This window comes from Onthophagus taurus, chromosome 11 (genome assembly GCF_036711975.1).
Source record: "Onthophagus taurus isolate NC chromosome 11, IU_Otau_3.0, whole genome shotgun sequence".
NCBI lineage: Eukaryota > Metazoa > Arthropoda > Insecta > Coleoptera > Scarabaeidae > Onthophagus > Onthophagus taurus.
The window spans coordinates 3,177,552-3,199,051 of NC_091976.1; the positions used below are offsets into that span (position 1 = coordinate 3,177,552).

General features: G+C 34.4%; 1 protein-coding gene across 3 annotated transcripts; it reads right to left on the reverse strand.

Moving 5' to 3' along the window:
• Window positions 1-9,743: 9,743 nt before the first annotated feature.
• Window positions 9,744-11,075, reverse strand: LOC139428876 (uncharacterized). 3 transcript variants are annotated; one of them, XM_071199906.1, is made up of 3 exons: window positions 10,978-11,075; window positions 9,889-10,909; window positions 9,748-9,836 (listed from the first exon to the last, which is right to left on the reverse strand). In XM_071199906.1, exon 2 carries the CDS (start codon window positions 10,907-10,909, stop codon window positions 9,995-9,997), a length of 915 nt encoding a protein of 304 aa, XP_071056007.1. In that variant the 5' UTR covers window positions 10,978-11,075; the 3' UTR covers window positions 9,748-9,836; window positions 9,889-9,994. The 3 variants fall into 3 exon arrangements, with proteins under 3 accessions (XP_071056009.1, XP_071056008.1, XP_071056007.1); XM_071199908.1 differs by having other exon boundaries at window positions 9,744-10,909; XM_071199907.1 differs by having other exon boundaries at window positions 9,747-9,836; window positions 9,889-11,075.
• Window positions 11,076-21,500: the final 10,425 nt, after the last annotated feature.

Here is a 21,500-nt window from a genome sequence, read left to right on the forward strand (position 1 = left end):
TCCACAATATGCTGCTGAGATATCTCAATGATTTCATATTTATGATGTGTAGTTAGGAATCAGTCTTTTATGGCTGTGCTATTGATTGGTACACAAACGTTCTACCAAGAATAATTGCCAGAGAGTTTGAATAATTCTTTGTGGAACGCATGTGTATGTGCAACCTGTACATTTTGGGATCTGCTTTTTTGATCATTTGTTTTATTAAAATTCCCAAAATGTAATTCTTCCTTATAACTCTGCTTATTTTTCTGTGTACTGGATATTATGTAACTGTTCCCACAGTTGTTATGAGTCGTTCAAACTTCTGTATAAGTATCATTTTTAAAATTATAACCAAGAACCCAAATATTAATAATATACGTTTTACGCAATGTTTAGAATTTTCAAGAATATCATGAAGCCATCATGCTTAAGTCATGATGCTCAATGTCCATAATAATTGTTTCGAAAAGGACTTATCTTGGCCAGAGAGGTTGAGATGAGATGTTTTCGAGATATATTTCAAAATATGACGTGTTTATGATATTATGACTACAAGATATGAGCCGATCTTGCTTATAAAATACAAACGCGGGTTTTCTACAAATGCGATAATATTGGATTCAGATTCTTTGTCGAAAATTAACATAATTTTTTTATGGTTCCAAGTCAAACTTGGACATTGAAGCTTTTCTTACTAAAAATGTTCAAACTAAAACAGTTCGAAAAACAGCAAATACTAGTAAAGTTCAAGTTCTTTGTTATTTCTCACATTTTGTTGTTCTTCTGCTCACTAACCTGTTTGCTTTATGAAGCGTTGCACTCAAGTATGGTATGTTTTCAACAGTTGCAATATTTTTTTTCGTTTCTTGAGGTATATAAGACCCATCTGGGAATGTCGATGTCATGTAAAGACAATTTATTATCTATGGCTGTTCTGGCTTGGTAATAACAAATTCGTTAGTTTCTGATAAATTTTCTTTGTATGTCCCTTGCGTTTCAATATATTTTGAATTATAATCAAAGTCCACTAACCAGTTGTTATTTAAGGAACTTAAATAAAATGAAGTTGCAGCTTAAAAAGACGTTGAACGTTCTGTGTCTACATATAAAGTCAGTTTATATAGACACGGCGATTTTTACTTTAATATATTCTCCCCATCTTTGCAATTGTTTCTTTGACGTTACTTTTTTGTATCTATTTACATGGTTAGTTTCAAGTAGCCTTTCTTCCCACTTGTCCAGAGCTTGACCAGACCAGACCGCTTATTATTTATAATCATAATTGATATCATTCTGCAATGAACAAGCTTCTGTATCTTCTACTAAACTTACACTTGATTCCCTTAGTTTCACAGGATAAGATTGAATGAAAATATAGCAAAAGTAACTTTATATAGATATATTTATCTATAATTATAAAATAATAATAGTAATACTAGTAATAATAATAGTAACAGTAAGAAGAGAAGGAGTAGTTACCACTCCTCCTCCTCTTCTTGATGTATTCGGTTCCCTGCTTCATAAGGCGGTGATGGTGCTGCTGGTGCACTAACGGTTGTGGTGCAGTGGTTAATGTGCATGTTTTGCACATGTACTTCGCCCCTCACCACTGCCGACTCTGACACACTCTGCACCTAAGAAGATAAAATTAATGACTTGGAAAAAAGTATTATAAATATAAGGTACCAATTTAAACAGTGCCTCTAATTTCACTTCCAACGAGGCAACTTTCCGCTCCAAATTACATAATCTGATCATGTGATTATAAGTTATTGTTGTTGGAAGTCATCTTTAAGCTAGGAAGGGAAGTTTACGCTATTAGTAGTGAAACTAGATAAAATAGATTCAGCCTTTTTAATTTCAGAGGTTAATGATGCTATGGTGATGTCGAGCGATATTGGTAAAGGGTTGTTGCAGCTCGACGCCAGCCCTTCTCTAAACTGTGACAGCTCTCTCAAAGAGGTTTGCAATTGACGAACCTTTTCATGAAGGTCTTTATAAAAATTTTGATATAAGCTATTAATTTCGGCTAAAATCATCCCTTTGGTAGTTTCTACTGATGTACACATTGCGTTTGAAAAAAGGCTGGCAGACACATCGGAAATATCTGAAGTAGCAGGAATATTGTCAACCCTTAAGATGTGTACTTTCGCTTAACGAAGGAATTTCGGTGTTGGGTTGGGTTGGGAGCAGGAGCCAACGAAGCTTTAGAAGAAGAAGCTTAAGTAGCTTTAAGATATTTCTGGTTTACGGTACAGTGTTGTGATACCGCCATTAAAGCAAGAGAATCGTCAGATTTATCGGACTCGTTGTCGGTAACCACTTTCAACTGTGTCATTTCAACCTTCGACGGGGTCGCTGGTTCAACTGACACACACTTGCGTTGGATACATCACGAACGAGCACGTGCCTCCCTTCTATCTTGTCTTTCTTTAGTTCGCTTTTGTCCTATTTCCTATTTAGTTCTTTAAATATAGAAACTAATTTTGCTGCTGTGTTTTCGCATCCAATTTTAGATACCATTTTTTAATGATACCAATGTTGTTTAAGGGTCTCGTCTATTGATCTGGAATGACAAGTACTCCTTTCCCAGCGACAAAGAAGTCTTCACTATTTTGAAATCGAACAAAATCTTTTCCTTACTTTTTCTTTTTACGCAACTCTTTTTTGTTCATGCGTTTTTTTCTTTGCCTACTTCCATTATTACCTTCATTTACACTAATATTTTCTTCCTCCATAATCACGAGTCAGATTCAAACAATAAAAACACTACTTTTGTTCGAAAAGCTTTACAAGAGTACAGAAATACCTGTAACGAACTAAAATATGCAGCCAACTCGCACAAATTTGTAGATATGGATATATCCGTTTTTGCTTACAATATCTGGATATAATCGGTTTTGCTCCAAATTGCAAACTTTACGTAACGATTTTAATGGGATATATCTCGTTTTGGCCGCAACTGAATACTTCTATTGATACATCTCACGCCCAACTCTCTAAAACCACAAAAACAAGAGTTTGTGTAAAAAGATGGATATATCCGGTTTTGCACGCGAGCTCCTCAATTGTTCTTTATCTCAGTAAGTGTCATTTTTCTTTCCGACTTGATGTTTTTAAATAAGCTCAAATCAACTCGACTGCATTGAACTAACGGTGCGCCACTGGTAATCATAACAATTTAACTTCATATCCACGCAATTATTTTGTAATTGATTCCAATAAGAAAAGTTTTTTTTATTAAAGTACGATTTCGATAATCGTAAAAGTTGTGGTTTCGACAATTTTTAAAAAAATTAATCAACGGCATATAGGGGTCTGCTCCATTCAGGAACTTCAAGGTGTGCAGCGGTCATTGATTGTAACTTTACCTGTTTTGCCGTCTGAACAGCCGCTTTGACCAAATTTACAAAGGCACTTACAAGGGAAGTGTCACAACTGTGTCTCACCGATTTCGATGCAATTTGGTACAGTCATAGAATGGGCCAAAATAAGGTTCGCACATTTTTTTATACGTGCGGTAAAAGCCCCTGGGGCGAGTTATAGGGGTTGAAAGTTTGGAGAAAAAGTACGTTTTCACTTATATTTTGAAAACGAAAAGTGCTATCAAAATTTGGTAAATTGTAACTGATATTCATTTTAAAAGAGCTTTCTTTTGATGTGTCACACATATAGCAGAGGGTTAAAAAGGGCGAACTACCCCTATTTTTTTGGAATTATTTAAAAACCACCCTATCGATTTTGGCGGCATTAAGTATACTTCTAGTGCGTTCAAAAATATTAGTTAAGGGTTTTTTCCCATTCGCCCTAGATCAACCCCAGCGAAGTTACGGGGGTTAACATGTAAGCACTTTTCGTAAGAATGATGTGATAAAATTGTCAGGTATTTTGAAAATACTTTAAACAAAACCGTAAATTAGTCGCACAATAAAATGTTTAGTGTAAAATAAGGCATAATACACCATATAGGGGTTGTTGGGGTTATCCACCCCCTTAAAAATTAATTCTATCCCGGGCGTTATTTGTCGATTACGGCGAAATTTGGTACTGTGTTTGTTTTATATTTGAAGTAAAAATTTTTGAAAATGGTTATAAGGGTTACAAATTAGGGGTAGTTTTTTGTTTATACCTCGAAGATGAAAACTGCCATCGTAACTGTGGTATTGTTTTTTAAAAATCTATCTATCGATGTTCCACGAGGTAAACTACCCTCATTTTCTTTAAATAATAAATATAAAACTACTAGATAAATAAGATATTTTATTTATTTATGAGTTAAAAAGCAACTGACAAAAAAAATAGTTCAATATACCAAAGAAGTTTATTCTACATTACTAATTGACGTTTTTTATGTATTATATTAATTTTCAATATTAAATTTATTTTTATTCTACGTAGTGTTGGCAAAAATGAAAGTCGTGGAAAAAATGTTTTAAACATAAGGATTTTTTACACCATGCACATGTTATGACCGCTATATCCCCACAGATATCACACGTTGGCTTCTCACTCGAAAAGCAAACTTCCACGGGATTTTCAAAATGGTCTGGTCTCTCCTCTATATAGCCACTTGCAAACCATGCGTATTTAAAAACATTTATAAACCGAGGGGAAGCCAACTGGTTATGCGTCAACGATTGCAATTTTAATATGTTATCCCTCTGATGTAAATTGACATCATACTGGTAAAGAATAATCTGATCAGAGAATCTTCTAATAAAATTTTTCCATATTCTGAAACCAAATACATCTAGGGGCTGTATTTGACCTGTTGTCCCTGCAGGTATAGATAAATGTTTAAAATTAGTACCTGATGGAGTTATTTCACTAATAACTTCAGGACAATGGCCACTCCAAGAATCTAATAATAATAATGATTTAGAACCAGTATTTGGAAAATATACATTTTGGAGCCAATTTTTCATGTGTTCTGAAGTTAACTTTCCAGATTTTGATGCCAAAACGTATATATTGTCTGCTTTAAACATTGTATTTGCTACCCTCGGTCCAAAGCTGCCAGAGGGTTCTTTTAAAACAATAAAAAGTGGAGAAAGAAGTTTCCCATCAGCAGATATTACGGGTTGAATTGTGTAACTGTGCGTTGTAGATGACACCGACTGGACCACACTTTCTACGGTTTTAACTCCTAAATCGCTTAATGTTCTTCCCGAATGGAATTCCAAGTTAAAACCGCTCTGATCCGAATTGTAGGTGTTTTCAGGTCCATATATTTGGATTTGTAGCTTTGCCTCTTTAACGAAATCTTTTGCTAAAGTTTTTACTCGATCAACATTTCCAATTTGTTTTTGGGATAGAAATTTTGTTATTTTTCGGCTTACTAACCGATTTGCTTTCTTAAAACGTTGCACCCAGCTATGAGATGCTTTGAACAGTTGAGGAGATAAATTCTTTTCATTTCTAGCTTGTATAGCCCATCTGCGTATATCAAAATCATGTAGTGGCAATTTATTATCTACGGCGGCTCTCGCTTGATTAATTACAAATTCGGTAATTTCTGCTAATTTTTCTTTGTATGTCCCTCTTTCTTCAATATATTTAGACCATCTGTGCAATTGGGTCTTTGACGTTACTTTTCGGTATTTGTTTTTTACGGTTTCTAGTTTCAAATAACCTTTCTTCCCACTTGTCCAGTAATTTACCGCCTCTAATTTGTACTCGTAGTCGATGTCATCCTTCAATGGACAATGAGCATCAGTATCTTCTACAAACCTGTCAGTTGTATCCTGGTCTTCAATAATTTGCTGACCGTCATTGATGCCATTGGATGAATCGAAAATTAATACAGTTTCGTCTTCAATTTGCATATTGTAGTCTTCCATACTTTCCATTAAAATACGCTGTATATTTTCTTTTAAACTAACTTCTGCTTCATTTACAGGAGTCTGGGGAATATTCATAACAGTAAAAACTGTCATTAGCAAATTTAAAACGTTTATTGGGTTTATTGTAACCATTGCTTCTGTCAGTTGCTCTGAAACTAAAATCTACCCACTGGGCACACGTTCTTTTATACTAGAAAAAACTATTTTGAGAAATGACCTTTAGCAAGCGGCACTAAAAAAACAAATATTGTGCCAAAATTTTTTTGGTAGGTGTATTTTTGGCAACATTATGTAGAATAAAAATAAACTAATAAACTATATAAAACAAACACAGTACCAAATTTCGCCGTAATCAACAAGTAATGCCCGGGATAGAATTAATTTTTAAGGGGGTGGTTAACCCCAACCACCCCTAAATGGTGTATTATGCCTTATTTTACATTAAACATTTTATTGTGCGACTAATTTACGGTTTTGTTAAAGTATTTTCAAAATACCTGACAATTTTATCACATCATTCTTACGAAAAGTGGTTACATGTTAACCCCCGTAACTTCGCTGGGGATGATCTAGAGCGAATGGGAAAAAACCCTTAACTAATATTTTTGAACGTGCTGGAAGTATACTTAATGCCGCCAAAATCGATAGGGTGGTTTTTAAATAATTCCAAAAAAATAGGGGTAGTTCGCCCTTCTTAACCCTCTGGTATATGTGTGATACATCAAAAGAAAGCTCTTTTAAAATGAATATCAGTTACAATTTACCAAATTTTGATAGCACTTTTCATTTTTAAAATATAAGTGAAAACGTACTTTTTCTCCAAACTTTCAACCCCTATAACTCGCCCCAGGGGCTTTTACCGCACGTATAAAAAAATGTACGAACCTTATTTTGGCCCATTCTATGACTGTACCAAATTGCATCGAAATCGGTGAGACACAGTTGTGACACTTCCCTTGTTAGAAAAGGATCCGCATTTACCGCACTATTTGTCTGTTGAATCAAATCCACTGTGGATTTGGGGGTCAAAAATGACTTTAAGTGATCGAAACCATTACTCCCATAGATAGTATATTTCCTCGTTCTCTCCTTGCCCTTTGTAGTTCATTGCGGCGTTCCACGGTATCATCATCCAAGTGTCTGGGGATGTTGACTTCATATATTATGTTGATTTCGAGACACATAAGTAGTGTAAGAATGCCGGTTCTAAAGCAGAAGTTAATCCTGCCAATCCTGCGGTGACGTCACGCCTCAATGTATAAGGTATAGGGAGCGGTGCCAACCGAAGTTTGGGGGAAAAAAAATTTGGTTGGTATTAAAAGTAACTAGAGATTTAAGGAATTTTTTATAAAATTAAACAGAAAAAATCAAATACAATGGCGCCACCTAGATTTGAGTGGTGTAAGTAAGAGTGAGTGATAAGTGAACTGTAAATTAGCGTAACGTTAGAAATGAAAAAACTTATTACAAAAAAAAAATTATTACATTTCAAATTAACAATAAATTATATCAGCATAATATAAAAAGCAATATATATATAATCTGTGATTAACTTGAAATATGACTACACTCAAGAAATAGATGCCGATGGAATTTCATCATTTGAATCAATCCTCTTCTTCTTTATAAATTCAATCTTTTTCACAGTACATGTCTTGTTAAGTTCAAGTTCTCCAAGATATACCAAACACATTTCACGTAGTTCAACAATTTCAGCATCGGAAATCACCTCAGCAATACGTTTAGGCAGAAACACAATAAATCCAGCTTCCAGTTCAACAATTACCGTAGGCCAAGCTCGACTTGGAATTCGTTTACCTGCTACAATTGGATACGATGTATGTAAATGTAAATCACTCATTTTTTTCTTAGGTAAAAATTCACACTGTCCTAAACGATTTAGATGTTCCATCTTTTCAATAAGCGGCGTATAAACTTCAAGTGAATAGTTTGGAGTATAAATTCGGAATGAATACATTTCGCACCAGGCGGTAGAGATAATGTAAACCGCAAAAAAATAATGTGGTTAGACGCAATAACATCTCTAGATAAACAAATTTCCAATAACAACTGTTGATAAAAGAAAAAAATAAAATTATCAAAAGGAAAATTCGAGAAATAATAGAAATTACTCACAGTATAAAATAAACCGGTTCTTTTTGTTTTCGTCTTTCACACACACACATTTTAACCCTCTTCCTTAACATAGTCATGCAAATCTGGAAAGCATCTTTCTGTTCGGATAAAACGAAAAACCGTCTTTCTGACGCAATATTGACACCACCGATTTTCACCTTCAATAACATTTTGCCAAGTATGCCAGTTCAAAATTCTCATGATCCATTTTACGAACTCGCGTATCGTGGATGAATTTAAAACCAACATTTCGTAAAGGCTCATAGTACCTTTGAAATGTATCGTTACATTCATCCACGCAACTTCGACAGACATTACCCTCCGGAATTGTATAACAGAGGGTTATAATGCAATACCATTGACGTCTGAATGGACTATATGCAATATCATATCTTAAAATTGTACAGTTCCGTGAAATATATATAAATTTAAAATTAACTATTAAATGTTCGTACCTGTAGTCCTCAAAGTTTCCAAAGAAATCGCATTGTAAATCGTGGGGAAATGGGAAATTAAATGTGAATGGTTCGATACACATAATTAGGCTATTTACGTCGTGATTATGTGTTCCCAACACATCCCAATGGTTGGTAAACCATGTCCTCCACAATGTCAATATGATTTGGATCGGCAACATCCCGTAAAGCTCAAATACATGAACCCTTTTTGTAGGTTTAAAGTCACAACCTCGGCTGCTGAATCAAAAAGGCTTGTGATGGCTGTTTATAACTCATCTTTTTTTTAATTTACTGTTTATGTTCTTGTTTAGATTGAACTAATATAACTATAATGTCGTTTTAACCACATTTTATATTCATTTTTTATCTGTCCTATTTCCCGATGTTGTCATCCGAAGAAATGTATCTGTTTTTTTTTGTGGTATTTTATTTGTTTGTTCGCCACTGTATTTTTTGCAAATGTTATTTTTCCATGACTAATATTTCGTTTTTCATATTTCTCAGTTGTGATAATTGTGGTTTTACTTTATTATGCACGTGTTTTTTTTATTTTATTATCAATACCCTTCAGTATGGTGTGTCGTCATGGGAATATGCGACGTGCGGGGCGAGCTGTATCTCTTCAACGATAATATGTTTAGCCTTTGATGGTAACATCCTCAAGGATTAGGTCCAACTCGCTTTTCCAATGTATAAAGACGTGAATTTATAATTCATTTAGGTTTATGGCTTTATCGCTAGACAAGTTGGGTTCATTTTTGGAACACAACCAATGCGTTCAAAGCAGAAAATATTTTAGGAACGAAGAACAGTTTCGACTTATACGACAGACAGGAGTTTTTTCGTATTCCTTTGTGGATTCATTCAAAATCAAATTAGACCATAAGTACAAGTTTAGGAAGTGCAGCCCATTACGTGCAACTAAAAGCGATAACATAGCATTTGTTTTTCCGACACCAGAGGGTTCTACAATTAAACCTCGCTTACATTTTCCACCAAATAAATTACCGTGTCTTGAAAAGTGTTCTTCGGTCGTACCTTTACTAAAATTTAGTATTGGCAGTGTTAGCGGTTGCGGTAAACACTTTAGTTTCTTATCAATCATGATTCTCGCACTAAATGAATTATGACATTAACAGGATAAGACTGAATAAAAATATAGCAAAAGTAACTTTATATAGATACATAAAATATATTGATAATGTTGAGTATTGAACTATAAAATAATAGCAATTTAACTTAATAATTAACTTAATAAATAAAAGAAGAGAAGGTGTTTACTTCTTCGTAAGGAGGTGGTGGTGGTGCTCGTTGCCGGAGTCGGTGAACTAACAGATGTAGTACAACGGTTAATGTGCATGTTTTGCACATGCACTTCACCCCTCACCACTGCCGATTCTGACACACTCTGCAGCTGAGAAGATAAAATTAATGACATGGAAAAAAGTATTATAAGTATAACGTACCAACTTAAATATAGCTTCTAATTTTACCTCCAACGAGGCAACTTTCTGCTCCAATTCACACAGTCTGATCATATAATTGACTCTCATGTTAGCAGTCATCTTTAAGCTAGGAAGGGAAGTTTACGCTATTAGTAGTGAAACTAGATAAAATAGATTCAGCCTTTTTAATTTCACAGGTTAATGATGCTATGGTGATGTCGAGCGATATTGTTAAAGAATTGTTACAGCTCGACGCCAGCCCTTCTCTAAACTGTGAAAGCTCTCTCAAAGAGGTTTGCAATTGACGAACCTTTTCGTGAAGGTCTTTATAAAAATTTTGGTATAAACTATTAATTTCGGCTAAAATCACCCCTTTGGTAGTTTCTACTGCTGTACACATTGCGTTTGAAAAAAGGCTCTCAGACACATCGGAAATATCTGAATTAGCAGGAATATTGTCAACCCTTAAGATGTGGAGCAGGAGCCAATGAAGCTTTAGAAGAAGAAGGAGAAGCCTTAGTAGCTTGAAGATACTTCCACTACAGTGTTGTGATACCGCCATTAAAGCAAGAGAGTCGTCGGATTTATCGGACTCGTTCTCGATAACCACTTTCGACTGTGTCATTTCAACCTTCGACGGGGTCGCTGGTTCAACTGACATATACTTGCGTTGGCTACGTCGCGAACGAGCACGTGCCTCCCTTCTTTCCTCTCTATACTTTTCTGACGGTATCCACACACCTGCAGCCTTCTTCCAATGTTCACGGTTCCCCGAATTCCGACGAAGTGAAAGGCGTTTCACATTGTTATCGTCGACATTCGCGGAACCTGCGACGTTCAGAAGCGACGGATCTTGCTGCGCATTAGATTCCACGTTAGGATCCATCGGCTGCTCATTAGGCTGCACGTTTGGATCCAGCGCCTTCTCAACAGTCGATATGTTCAACAGGTTTATGTCAAAACTGTTTAACAGGAATGACTCCTGGCTTGTGGCGAAACCGGGAGCAGTTAAATCAATTTGACTAAAACAGTCTTGAGACATCTTGATAAAAAAGATTCATACATTAATTTATTTTATTTTAATAAAAAATCACTTACTCACATACTTACATCGCTTGATGAAAAGAACGTTAAAATCTAATTGCAGTGGGTGCTGAATGATAGGATGTGAATGATAAAAAATTATTGTATATATTATGATACAAACGTTCGATAATAAAGTTATGCTTACCAACAAAAATTGAAATTTTAAATAGAAGGAGCTATAGGAATGAAAAAACCAGATTAGCAACAATATATGCAAAGAAAAAGAAGGCTTACCAGAAAAAAGTCGCCGAGATTACGAAGTTACCAAACTGATCGAACTGATCAAACAAAAAAATCGAAGTGATCAGCAGTAAGGTCCTGTAGGAATTGAAAAAATAAAAACAACAATTTAACATAACAAACAAATAAACAAGTTATACTCACAAAAACAAAGTAGAAAGAGCTGTTATGATGAAATAAAACATGAAAGTTTACATATTATATAAGCAAAGTAAAAAAGGTTACTTACCAAATTTTAAATTACCTTACCACATTTTTAAATTCATTTGTTGTATTATAAAATAATAAATTTAAAAACTTAAACTCTAACAACACTAATACCAAGTTTACCTACAGAAAATACACTTTCATCAATAAGTTTAATTTCTATTAAACTATTAATCTATTAATTTTACGAACTTTAAGACCGTGAGCAACGGCTTGTTTTAAATTTCTATAATGGATCACATAATTTTTCTTATCAAATAAATTCGGAATTAATCTCCTTTCACTTTCACATCGATTATTGGGGGCAATTAAATTCTCAGCTAAAAACGGGAGATCGTTGTGTAAATCGTGTAAAGCTTCAGGGTATTCAATATCTACGTCTAAAATATATCCAAAATCAGAATTATCAGGTATATTATTAAAATCCAAATTTTGTATGTCATTTTCAGGTAACCATTTAAAATTGGAAACGGGCATAAATTGGGATATCGCCCACCCATACAAATTATTAGCGTCCCAATACATTAAAAAGTTTGATGGTAAATTGGGGTTATAATCATCCATATATTTATTATTGGCTTTAGCGGACCGTAGGGAGCATTGGGAAATGCCTCCACGGATACCTTTTTTAATAAAATGGATTTGATCTATATCCGTCAATAATTCTAATTTAATTTTGGTGATTTTCAACATTACATCCCAAGAAAGTCCTGGGGCAGTATAATAATGAGCGGGATCTAAATCGTAGGTTTTGAAGCAAACTTGTCTGAATTTTTCAAATACATCTTCAAGTAAAAGGACATCAGTTTTTAGATACAAATCCGAATAATCTTTTAACCCTTAAATGCATGATATTTTTTTTTCAACTCAACCATAGAAAAACGAGTTTAGTGGATGATAAAAAGTCAAGGAAAAATATGAAAAAAAATTAAATTTTATTTTTTTAAATATTTATTTAACAAAAAACGTATGTTGCCGTACGGCAACATTGCGCATACAGTAAACTTATCATTTATCTAATTAATGTGGAAGTTATAAAAACAGTTATTGTCTTTGTTCAGGCAAAGTGCTACTCCGCATTTTTGGCATTTTGTGTGTGAACCCTTTACAATTTGGATATTTGCATCGCATTTTACCATCTTCTAAAATAGGCCAATGTCCACACTGATCTCTTCTGACGTCCTTGGGGGGAATGTACTAGCAAGGACCTTTTTTCTTCTTATTCTGTATTTCATTTTCTAGTGTACTGGGTCTGCCTCGTTTTGAGACTGATGTTTCTATTTTGTACAAAGTTTCAGCAAGCTCAGTGCGAAATTCGGCTTGTGAAAGAATTTTAGTGGAGGTACCTTTGGCGAGTAATACTTTTTTATATAGAATCCAAGAATTGATTCTATATCAGTAATATTGAAGATTTGTATCTTCCAATATTACTGTCCATTAGGTCCACACCTCCCATATGGCGGTTGTATTCCCGAATGACGAATGGACAATCCACTTCCACAACCATTTTTAATTTTCGGTCAAAACGTTTCACTTTTCGTATCGGAGCAGTACCAGCAAAACTTGACAACATAGTGACGTATTTGTTGTCTTTCCATACTGTTGATGAAATGTCAACTCCATCGACTGTTGCTACATATTCACAGCTTTCACCACGACGCCATTTTTTCATACATTTTTCAGTGGGTAGCTTACAATCTGGTATTCTTTTCCTCTGAACCGTGCCCAAAGAAAATACTCCTTTTTTTGCTAGATATATCATAAGCGGTACGCTTGTGTAATAGTTATCATGATACAACCGAAAATTTTGCTGTTCTGGTATAATTCTAGAGAGGCGAACAACTGTATTAGATGATGGTCCTAGATCAGGTTCTCCTTCTGGACGATTCGCAGAATTTTCTTGGCCACTATAAATTTCAAATGCATAAGAATAGCCTGAAACTCCAGCTATTATGTATAACTTGAATCCTCATTTGTGAGGCTTCTTGGGCAAATATTGTTTCATGTAGTGTCCTATTTTAGTGGAACACATTTGCTCATCCACACTGAGGTGCTGCTCAAGGGGTACGCTGGAAAATCTATTGTTCAATATATCAATTAGTGATCTTATTTTGTAGAGTCTATCATGGTCCGGTTGAGAGAATGGAATTAGATTAGTGTTGTAGTAGGTAGAAAATGAGGACACTTCTGACGTCACAGCATGGCATGAGGATACTTCTGACGTCAGAGTCCCTCCAAGCCCCCACCCCGCAGGGTGGGGTTAGGATGGGCGTTGACGAAAGTAGTCCCCCACCCCACGCCACCACACGTGACCAAAAGAAGTGCCCCCATTTTTAGAGAGAAAGTGACTTACCACACCACCAACACCACCCCCGCCGCCAAAATAATTTTTTTTTATTTTCTTAAATTTAAAGTATATATTAATAATCTAAACTTATTTTTAAAAATTTACACAATGTTTTCATGTTTTTTTTTTTTTTTTTCGAATGCACAGTTGCTGTTTATGTTGCGATGATGACACGTCTTACTTATATCTAAATTTATGATAACTAAATTTTTAAAATCTTCTCCAATCATCTCCCGCAAAAACCTCTCTTTTTGATGTCCCTTCACAAAAACCACCTCCACATCCCTCAAACGCTCCAACAAAATTTCTTTGAGCGAGGAGTATGGAACGTCCCCATCATCGTAGGGGATGTTATGTAAATTCTTCTACATCCTTGGTTTCTTTTCTATTGAGATGCTGTTTTGGCTATTGCAGGTTGAAATACAAGATGGGTACCATCTGATATCGCCAATTCCTTCACTTTAAACCCCCTGTGGAGATGGCATCCAATACTTTTTATCACGTTGTGGGTCGACATTATACTGTTAAGACGGTGCGATTGCGAAAATATAGATGATAATAAGAGGATGCAGGCAGTAATATACTTCCCTCATCCTCCTTTTTTCACTAGCGCCGAAATTTCTATAACAATAAAAAATAAGATATAATAATACTAGGGTGAGAAAAAAAATATTGCTTACCATTGATAGCATCTAAAAATCGATATCAAATACTATGACGGGTGAAATTGGGGGAGGAGGTTGTTCCGAGGGAGATGCAGGACTATCTCTCCAATCTTGTCCTTGAGGGTGGTATACCGTGCTTTCGCTTCCATTCCCCTCATCCTCATCCTCCTCCTCTTCACTATCGCTAATCATGTACACGATTTCTATATCAATAAAAAATAAAAAAATAACAGATAATTATAGTAAGATGAAAATACTGAGTGGCCCAAAATTCGCGCAACCAATTGAAAAAAAATGACATTGCGTAGCAAAAATACAAAATTTATTCGGAAAAAAACAAAATACACAAAATTAGTTTGAAGCAAGGCAAAAACCGACTCTCTGGCATCATAACAAATGTTCGAAATGACCTCCTTCTTGTTCGATGCACTTCAGACATCGCTTTTTAACAGCTTTACAGATGCGCTCAAGTAAAGGTTTATCTGCATTCAGCGTATCGACTTCGTTGGTTATGATGTTTTTCATGGTCTCCACATCTGGTAAATCATTTTTGTACACCCTATCCTTTAAAATTCCCCACACGGCAAAATCCAAGGGAGTCAGGTCAGGAGATCTTGCAGGCCACTCTACTCGACCTCGTCTACCGATCCAATCCGGGAAATTTTGATTTAGGAATTCGCGAACAATGATAGCGTAATGGGGCGGCGCACCATCTTGTTGAAGAGTTAAAACACGACCAGAAAAATCCGGGTTATTATTCATTTCATCGCGCAGTTCCATCAACAAATCAAGGTATGCAATACCTGTTACTGTTGCGTCGAAAAAGTAGGGGCCGACAATGCCGAAGGAGCAAACACCAAGCCATACTGTTACACCAGGAACGTTTAATTCTTCTTGCACCGTGATATGCGGATTTTCTGTAGACCAGTACACGCAATTGTGTCTGTTGATTCGGCCATTTAATTTAAACTGTGCTTCATCTGACCACAAAATGGTTTTAAAGAACTCTTCGAACGCTTCACATCGAATTACGTACCACTCAGCGAACTGAAGTCTGCGGTCCGGATCGTCTTCTGTTAATGCTTGTAAAAGACGTGGTCTGTAAACATGCATACCTAATTCCTTCATTATTCGCTGCAAGCTGGAACGAGAAATTTCCAATTCATGGCAAGCCTTACGGACTGATCGCGCCGGTGTTTCAACGAAACTCTCAGCGACCATCTGTACGTTTTGTGCAGTTCGCACGCTGCGTGGCCGCCCCGAACGCTTCGTGTCATTAACAGTACCATTTTGTTCGAACCTTTTTATCAAGCGATACACAGTTTCACGCCTCGGAACTTGACTGTTAGGAAACTTTTCGGCAAAATCGGAGAAAATGTTTCGATAATCGGCATGATAACGGTAGTACGAGCTCACTAAAAACACGCGTTCCGCAATTGTGAACCGATAACGCGCTCCGGCTGCCATAGCTACACACGGACAACTGGTTGACACGGTTAACCTTGTACTAGTGGGGTGAAACCGGCGCATGCGTATTTTGTGTTAGCGTTGCGCGAATTTTGGGCCACTCTGTATATTGTTTACCGTTCGATGCTATCGGTATCAGCGCTGGTGTTGGCGGCGGTGAATCTTCTATATAAATTATTTCTATAACATCAAAAAATGAAAAAAAAATACGGTATAATAATAGTAGAACGAGAAAAAAATATTGCTCACCGTTTGGTGTCACCGCCACCTCTGCTGCTGCTACCGGCAGCGCTGGTAATAAATTATAATAAAAACATTTTTAAAACAATAAAAGTATACTCACCAAATGCGGGTGCGAGAGGTACTATCGCCTCATCATTCACAAACGTTACTCGGATCGAGTTTCCGTATGCCCGTACTAATCTGCTCCGAGTAAACATTTCGAGACGATGCTATTTTCTATTCGAAACTTTAATTTTTGCGTCTATATATATTATATGGATGCGGGCTCCCCCACTCATTAGAAGCAGATGCTGCAGTTTTTATTTATAATTTATAATGTCCCCACGGAAACGTGATTATCGGAGTGTCAGAGGAAATAAATCTCTTATCATCATTACTGCTCAATGAAATTTTATTTATATTCACCGAATATAATTGATGATTATTTGAACGAATACTATTAAAATTGCTTCATTTAATTGAATCGTTAAATAGAGCGTTTTCGAAATCTTTAAAGGTTAATAATTTTGAAGCGGTTCTTCCAATTCCTTTTACTTTAGGTGATATTTCTTTATTATTAATCTTTAATGTGTATACTTTAGCTCTTAATGCAATAAATTCCGTTAGAATATCTCCCTTACATTCATCCTTAAATTTACCTGGAACTTTTTTATTCATCGAAGGAATTTTCCAAATGTTATTAGAAGATAGATACGAGGTATCAGATAAATCAATATTATCGCGAATAGCATCATAAATAGAATAATTTTTAAGCTTGCATTTAAATTTATAAATTAAGGAATCTGTATCCATATACATAAGTTGAACATGAAATTTACTATCTAGAATTTGTTTAACGAAATCGTAGTGAAAGGAATACATTAATGTTTTCGATAGCTCCAATACAGTAAAACCTATATAAATAGGTTTATTAAAAATTATTTCTGTTTTTTCTAATTCAATTGTGAAACGATGGCTTCACTAAAAATTTTTAAACATTTAAATTCGGGTTTTGATATATATTTTCGAGCGCTCCTCCAATTATTACAAATAACAATTCTCCTTTTTTTTCTATCGTTCTCCATAGTTTTTCCGAAATGTGCATTAATAATCAATTTAAAGAAATTTTTATCGAATTCATTGTCGGCCTTCATTCGCAATTTCGTATTTAAATCTATAAACTGCTTTAGCCGGGGTGATTGTCTAAATTTTAAAATACGTTTTACATTATCAATCTTAATACCCAATTTAACAGCTTGTTTTAAATTAATATAGTGAATTATGTATGAAAATTTATTATTAAGCGTACATAGTAATTTCAAGATGGAACTGTTTGGAGGTTTGATATGTTCAGGGAGTAAAGGAAAATCACTGTAAAAATCGTGTAATTCTCTTGGTACCGATAAATCCGCTTCTACGATATATCCATATTCAGAATCGTCGGCAACATTTAATACATTAAAATTTGTATCATATAACCAGCTAAATTCATTAATCGGCATATATTGGCTTTGAGCCCAACCATATAAGTTAGTTGCATCCCAATACATTAAGTATGTATGAAAAGGATCTCCATCGAAATTATTGGGATCGTATGGATTATTTGCTTTAGCATACCGATGAAGATGTACCGATGATTGAGTAATTCCGCCTTTAATTCCTTTTTCAATAAATAAAATCATATCAATATCTTTAAGGAGCTCCAATTTTACACGAGTTGATTTCAGGGATGCAGCCCAACTTAATCCTGGAGCAGTGTAAAATGCTGCAGCATCTAATCCATAATGATTAATCGTTAAATTACGAAAATTTTCAAATACATCACACAAAAGAAGCACATCCGTTTTTAAATATAAATCTGAATAGTCTCCTAGTGTTTTACAATCGAATGTATTCCAAACATCGAGCGCATGCGAATAATCATCATCGGTTATTCCCTCATTCGCGAGAATTGAAAAGAATTTCTCTTGTTCAGGTAAACATGTTTCATTTCTAACGGTTTTATTTGAAATAATTTGAAAACGCGAATTTTTTTTGGAAAAAAGTTATTTATTTTAAATATGTTTGAAGGGTTACATATAGATGAGGGGTTAAATTTTATTAAATTTTCGGATCGTGGTTTTTTGGCGGAACGGGTTTGACGCGGCGGGCCGTGCTTGAAAACGTAGAGATTTTGGAGAAGTGGTTGAAGCGTTGAGCTAGCGACGAAAGCTTAAATTTTATTAACATCCGCGTGCGTTTTTTTACGTTGAGACCAAATTAAGGGTTTAGTAGTGCCCTCCAAAGTTATTTTGGGATTGTGGGTCTCATTGTGAATTTTTTTCGACGATTAATTCTTGTTAGTTTTTGCAAATTTTCGTCGGTACTCCTTTGGGAGGATTTTTCAAACCACGTTTTGCGTTTTTACGCGTGCTTCTAATAAATTTTCGTGCGTGAAGTGAGACGCTTCTTGTATTGGATATTTATTTTTGGTCTAAATTTTTCCCGTCTACGACCTGTCGATTTCGGTCCGTCAATCCAAAAGGCGAACATCGTTAAAAACCGTCGTTCCCAAGATCGTATGATTTTTCCGGATAAAGAATTATCATCGGGAAAGTAAAATTTTCAGCGTGTGCAGAATTTTCAAGGTCAGATTACTTAATTTTCTCATTCCCGGAACATTCGTCGAGTCCTCTTTTTCGTAACCTGTTAACAAACAAAAAAAGCGTGTTTCTCAAATATATGAACGTTATATATATTTTGAGAAAAATATTGAATTGAATATATAATTTAATATAATAAAGGTTGAGATAAAAAAAAAGGGAAAAATATATAAAAAAAATAGAACAGTTTATTGTTACTTACCTAGAATTATGTTTGATATTTTTATACTCACCTGAAATAATTGGTTATTTATTATTATTTGGTTTAGTTTATTTTTAGTTCATTTTCTTATTTTTTTTTGATTTTGTAAGATCACAGTTAACTCGAGTAAACTTTGGTTAAATTAAATTTTTGTTTCTTATAGTTTTTGAATGGTTATTATTATAATTGATTTATTTATTTTTTTTTTACTTTCACGAAAAGTTACTTTATTTTTTTAATTCTTTTAATAGAGTATTATTATTATTCGTTTTGTTTTCTTTGATTTTCGTCATTCATTTCACTTCAGAGTGGGTCCTGTTGTGATTGGCATTGAGACAAGGAATACTATCGTAGATCCACTGGCGCCCTATAAAAAAAAAAGAAATCCACCCCTTCTCTACTGAGATTGCCGGCACCTTGTTTTTCGTGGCGTTTTGTTTTGAGTTTTTGATTATTAATTTTTTTGTACGCTACACATTGAATTTATCAAAATTGTCTATATAGTCGTAAGGATATACACCTTTTCAAAGATTTCCAAAGATGCAGACATAAATCTGTAACTATCCAAAAATACAAATTTTATTTGATTAATTTTCACTGATAAAGAAATGTATGTTTCATGGTTAACTGGAATCACGTTGATTTCATAGTTTTTTGCAAGCTCCAAAACAAAAAGGTGTACATCGTAACCGCTTAAATTATGAAAAAAAATAGGGATGCTATAGTCTACTTTGATTTGTAAATTACAGTTGGAACATAAAGGAGATATAAATTTTCCTGTAAACTGATCATGATGTTTGACTTTGGGATTTGTGTTTGTAAAATTACAAAAGCAGATGGGACAGTTATTTGTGGAATGGAATGCGTTCTTTTCTGCTCGCGTCATGGGATGCATACGATTTGTGGTGCCGGCTTTTAGGATTAAGTAAAGTTCATTACTTAAAAGTTTAATTGTTCAATGAACCATATTTGAGGATCTTGTCCTCGATACATTTTAAAACTATTGTAGCACTCGTTAAACGAGCAAACGATGTTAAATGCAACACTGCATGCTTCATGTAATTGATAATTTAACATACACGACTTTAAGTTCGAATTAGAACAACCATCAATTTTTTTTAGTAAAGATTCAAAGTCTGCGTAAATAACGAAAGGTTTCTTAAATAATGCTTTAAAATTTTTAAAATGCAGACTATTTTCTTCGGGAATTGTTAATTTAACTGCTTTATGATCACTACAATTTAACGAGTGTTTATGTAGTAGATCTTTTGAATTAAAATGGTTGAGGCAACGATCGCAAATAAATAATTTGTTTCTATTTTTGGTAATAGATTTAAATAATAGCGGAGCTAAATCGTGTATTAAGCAGTAATGATGCAAATTATTTTTTTCCAAAATTAGTAAATTACAATGGTTATCTTTTATTTGTTTTGTATGATAGTATGGTCCTACTAATTCTAAAGCATCATTGAATCCGAAAACATTAATAGACATTGTAGGATTCTGTTTTTCAAATTTACTAATATCCGATAATTTAAGAGGAAAATCTAATCCTTGCAAATTAAAGATCTTTTCAATATTGTAATAATTATATGATCGTGCCTCTATCGAGTTGATTTTATATATAGAAGCCAGCATACAATAAATAAAACAAATTATCGTTTAAATTTCGAATATTAAGAATCGCTCCTTTTTTCCTATTGCTCAAGTTACTAGGCAACTCTATATAGCTACCTCCATGGATGGGCGAATATTTATTGATGCAGACCAATAAATAATTGAGGGAGAGGAATACCCAACCAGAACCTCGCTCAGCGAATTCACTCATCTCAATAAAAAAAATAATAGCTAATTAATATGCTTTTATAAAACATAGAAAGAAACTCACCTGAGCCAAAATTATCTCGATAAATTCATTTAAGATTGTGTTGATACATGAAGATTGTAATATTACCCTGTTAGGTGTATTAAAATATTTGATATCCTGTTCTTCGGTCGTGGGAATAATAAAATTACTTGATAGTTCTACATTCACTTTTACTCCGCTCATTTTTTTTAATATGTTTCGGATTCTTGATTTAATGAGTGGAACACAATCTTCCAAAAATTTTTGTGGATCTATATGCGTTAAATTGACGATCGCTGCCGTTCGTAATCGAGATTCGAATGCTGAAGCGATATCTTGCCATCTCACCCGTTTACTTCGTGTCCTTCTATTTAACCCTTCATCCCTTTTATTTAAAAATTGTAGAGAACGTTTTATTTTTATATCGAGTTGTCTTAACTCGCACATTATTGTTTGATAACTCTTATAACATGAAAGTTTACTAGTACCGATACGCAGACATTTATTAATTAAACGAATATTGGTTTTATTACATTTTTCGATATTTTTAAAATCTTCTATAGTTTTCGATTGTTCAACCATTAATCGCACAGTTTTTACTAATTGATTTGAAATATTTTCCATTGCTGTAGGTTGTTTATATAGCGTTTAAACTAAAACTAATGATTTTCGTATTAACTCGCCAATCTTATACAGGGTGAGTCAATAG